Source organism: Montipora foliosa, chromosome 3, assembly GCF_036669935.1.
Source record: "Montipora foliosa isolate CH-2021 chromosome 3, ASM3666993v2, whole genome shotgun sequence".
NCBI lineage: Eukaryota > Metazoa > Cnidaria > Anthozoa > Scleractinia > Acroporidae > Montipora > Montipora foliosa.
In genome coordinates, this window is record NC_090871.1 from 28048429 (window position 1) to 28053289 (window position 4861).

At 41.2% G+C, this 4861-nt stretch overlaps 1 protein-coding gene across 1 annotated transcript in view; it reads left to right on the forward strand.

Annotated features, from left to right (window-relative positions):
- The first annotated feature begins 3463 nt into the window (after positions 1-3463).
- Positions 3464-4861, forward strand: part of LOC137994702 (BTB/POZ domain-containing protein 6-like) — a 3045-nt gene continuing 1647 nt past the window's right edge. The window contains exon 1 of the mRNA XM_068840304.1: positions 3464-4861. This exon is cut by the window's right edge and continues 1647 nt beyond it. Within this exon, the coding sequence (XP_068696405.1) occupies positions 3797-4861 (1065 nt within the window). The 5' untranslated portion in view covers positions 3464-3796.

The window sequence follows — 4861 nt, forward strand, 5'->3', positions numbered from 1 at the left end:
GAGTAGACTTTCAAGACAAACTATACAAACCTTGCCCATCATCGGTGGAAAAGTTTATTTACAAAATTCCGGCTGAATGGCAGTTGACACATTTGACAGTTGGATGACCGGAAGTGATTTCCATTGGCTAGTTGTGGACACGTAATGTGCTATTAAGGGGGTTGAAGGCTCAATTGAAAGAGTTTGTGTCAGGCTTTCCTTTCCCTCTCCTTCTAAGGAAAGCCTGATACTTAGGCTACCAGATAGAGCTTGACTTTTGTGAACTTTTGTGGTGCGTGAAAGGCATCTCAAAGGACGAGCACTGAATCAGGCTGTCATTTTGTATTACAGTACTTTTGCTTCCTGTGAAAAAGAAGTTGAAGTGAACTCGGAAATGATAAACATGGTCGATGCCAAAGTTACCCGATTCCCTTTACTTTCTTCAGTCCTTTCACTAAGAATCACATTTCCTCTCAGGGGGCTATTTACTTTGCATTTCGTCAGAAACGATGCGTGATTTTTTTTTTTTTTACGACAACTTACCTTTTTAACGGCGGTGCTTACTGAATTCAAAGGTATTTTTGCGCGGGTTATGAATGTCCGGAAGATCTTAATAAGTGTTATTGTTAGAAAGATTTAAAATACAAAGCAATGTATGGCGTTCTTATGCAAATCGAAGCTTACTTATCTCTGAAAAGTGCAGGATTAGCCCCAATTTTTTTTGGGATACAAACTGCACTTACTAAATTCTGCTTTTCTCCGCATCGTTTTAATCCGCGCAAAAATATCTCTATGTTAAAATGCACCATCCACAAGAAACCCAGTATCTCGAGATGTGCAGAACCTATGCACAATAACAATAGTAGGCACCGTCCTCAAATCAAACAGATCGCACTTTCTTATGATTCAGAGTTTACTCAAGGGTAAAGTATATAATTTCATTCAGTAACATGAAGCATAGTACTTGGCGCTTATTAAAACCAAGTCAAGACGTAAATACTCGTATCCGCTAACCATTGTTCTTCTTTTATTCAGTGGGGTCCAGTTTGGGGGGGGGGGGGGCATGTTTTGTATAATCCCTGCTCAAGACCTATTAAAAGCAATTCCACGCACGAAACATCGTTAAATTACCGCAAGCACACTTGAACATCTCCCTTCCCCTCGGCAGCTTTTCTATTATTTAGGTAAACTAGTGATACTATTAAATCCCCTCAAGTGGATGCTTGATGATCATTTCATTGAAATTAAACTCACAACATCAGAGGTAATAAAAGTGGTAAGTTATATCGAGGTGGACAAAGCACCGAGTCCCGACAACATCCCCGGCAGATCGTGAAAGGAAACTGCGTCTAACATTATCCGATCCCTCTGCCCTCTTCTCAACCTAGCACTGTTACTGGGGAAATTTCCTGATCAGCAGAAGTTTGATCTGTCCTGTTTACAAAGTGAAGACCCCACTCTGGCAACGAATTACCGTTCAATTTCATTATGTAATACCTTTAAATGCCTCGAAAGATGTGTTTGACCTTCAATTTGGCCATCGAGACTTCTTTCACCAAATGAACGTAAACGGAAGACAGCGAAATTCATGCGAACTCAATCAAGTTCGTCATGCAAAACAACATTATTTGACATGTTATTTTTTATCGAAGCCTGTCCTAGTGAGGTATAAAACGCTTATAAAACTCTTTCTTATTACCTTTTTAATAGTGGGGTGGAAGTTGATGGGAAAGGCGATGGGTGGGAGAGGGGGGGGGGGGGAGCACTTCCATATAGAATGGACGGGGGTGCTCGTCGTACCTTTTAAGAGTAAAGAGCGGTTTCTGTACCTTTTATGGTATTCAGCCTCAAAAGGTCCAAAGCGGGAGCTTTAGCGGTACTCTTTAGGGTATTGAGCCGAAAAATCATGACAGGAGACATTTGATAATTAACTATTTCTTAACTTTGTCTAACTTCGTCTTGGCCCGGTGTGAAAAAAAAAATTATGCCACGCCCACAAGATAGGATCTTGGTACCTCTTAGGGGTTCTTTTCAAGTTTCTGACAAGCACCCCGGCCTTTTTATATGGGAGTGCGTTACCGCGGCATGTTTACTCGCCAAACAGTGAAGCATCTGTGTCAAATGATGGCAAGATACCGGGTTTTTGCAAGTTTCTTTTTCTGTCAAGTGTTATAAAGTTTGACAATGAAATGAGCGAAGTCAAAACAAAGATCACAATCACCCAACTCTTGTTTATGCAAAGTCAAAATTTACTCTCCAAGACGCGTACAACGTTATTTATCACCAGGTAATTCCATCATTTTGGAAATAGCAGCTACTTTATTATTCATCTGCGTCACACGTTTTCACTGATTTTGGGGCTCATTTTGTTGAAAGTCAAGCACGCTTCCAACAGGCCTGTGAACCCTTCCTGCTTACAGAGCAATACTAAAAACTTCTCCCATATCACATTTCAACCTTAAGCTCGAAAATTCAATACACAACATGATATTATAATTCACAAAGGCAGAAAATACCACAGAATCCTTTTCCAGCGAAAAATTTATTGAAACAAACAACATATTTGCTCTTAGAGGCGAAAACCTCTTCCTATTTCATTGCGTGCGTGAAGACAAGAAACTCAATCGTGTCAAAATACCATGTACTTCAGGTTAATACAGCTCGCTTTGATTTCGTCTCGACGGGCTATAGATTGTTGTCGAAGTCCAGTACTCGTCGCTTTTGAGATTCCTGCCTAGTTTATCCAACTGACTTTCCATTATTGAGCTCCATAAGGGTATATTTTGTTTAAGGATCCACTAAAACGCCATTCGCGTTACATGACTTTCGACGCCATTGCAGGCTAAGTTAGAGATTCTACTGTGTCCATCAGAGAAATCTACTCAGTTTCACTACCCTCTCGATCCTAAGAAAATACGCGCAGAAAGCTCTATGCACAATGACACCACTTACCAGGGGAGTGACAGGCAAGACTTTTGCCGACACGGAAAAAAAAAACTAAAAAAAGAGAAAAAAAAGAAAACAAACAAACTAAACGCAGACCTTGACTGGGTTTGCCATAGGCAACCCAGTAATAACAATGACCACAACAAGGTTTTCTGAGCCCGCGAGACTGAGCAGCCCCAGCAAACCATTGTTTTAACGAAAACCGCTGGTCAGCAACCTGGTTCTGGTCATTGCTGTCTAAGGTCTTCCTACACGGTATTGCTCAGTAGCTTAGCAAAGCGATGCAGTGTGGAACAGCCTCTCACCGTCAGCATTGCGTCAATGGTATTACCAGCTGGCAGCTTTCACAGCCAAGCTCTCTCAGATTGGCAGAATCGATTAATCAAATTATATTGTCCATACCTTTATACGCAATACGCAATAGGAGACCTTCACGCACTGCTTCACTGTTCACTCGCGCGTAGCATCTCATTTGAATTGTCTTATTTCGTTTCTGAAAATTTCTGTAATTTCGAATAATATAGGGATGTAAATCCTGTCCGTTTTGCCAGAGCATTGACAACTTGGGAAACCTGATAGTCTGTAAAGCGCTTTCTATCAGTATTTTGACGTCCGTTATTTCTGTTGATCAGTAGTTATTTTAATCAGCGAGATGCTCATTTCTCACTCTTGTCTGGGTTTAATCATGGACTTAATAATCTCTTCACGTTTCACAGCATAGCAATCACATCGCAAGAGGCATAGTACGAGCGTGACGTGTGTCTCAGCTGAAATTTCTGTACACCCTTCACGCTGCTAAGTATCGGCTTGACGGACACAAAAGAAGAAGCGAAGTATCGAAACTATTTCTAAATTGCCTATCAAGAAGAACATGTCTTCCCCAGAAAACTGGCAAACAAAGAGGCCCACAATCCGAGAACGAACCATGTTTATGCTGAACAACGACCTTTTCAGCGATGTGAAGTTTGTGGTTCGTAAATTTAACAGCGATGACGAAAGTGAAAGTAAGCAAGTTATTCCAGCTCACAAGTTTGTGTTGTCGATTAGTAGTCCTGTGTTTGAAGCCATGTTTTATGGTGAGCTAGCGGAAACTAGTGGCTCCATTGAACTGCCTGACTGTGAATACAACAGTCTGCTGGAGTTGTTTCGTTTCATGTACAGCGATGAAGTGAATTTAAGTGGAAGCAATGTTATGGAGGTCTTTTATTTGGCGAAGAAATACATGGTGCCTTCACTGGTTGATAAATGCAGCAAATATGTGCAAAGTAATTTACATCCATCAAATGTCCTCAGCATCCTTCCATTGGCTGAAAAGTACGACGACAAGGCCTTGGTAGCTCGATGTTGGGAAGTGATCGACACACAGTCAGAAGAAGTCGTGACGTCAGATGGATTTGCAACAATTCAACGCTCCTTCCTTGAGGCAATCATCTCAAGAGACACTCTTACCATGAAAGAGATCAACCTGTTCAAAGGTGTTCACTTGTGGGCGACAAAGCAATGCAAAATACAAGGCTTAGAAGCGAATGGTGAAGCAAAAAGAGGGATTCTTGGGGAAGCAGTAGTTAAAAAAATCCGCTTTCCCTTGATGGAAGAAAAAGAATTTGCAACCGTTGTCCTTGATAAAAAAATCCTAACTCAAGATGAAGTAATCAACCTCGTTAAGTTCTTCAATTCAGCATTGGAGGCCACCCCAGTGGGATTTCCAGAGACAAAGCGATCATTTTTATCCCCTGTGTTTCACACTTGTGATAGATTTAACAACGTAGAGAGAAGTCAGGCTTGGGGTTACGGATCAGGGACAAAGGACTCTCTTATTTTTAGCGTGAGTAACAACATCAAGTTGCATGGAATGTGTTTATTTGGCAGTATGAACAACGAGTATCACGTTGACATAGTGATCAATGATCTTCATACCCATTCCACTGTGAAAACC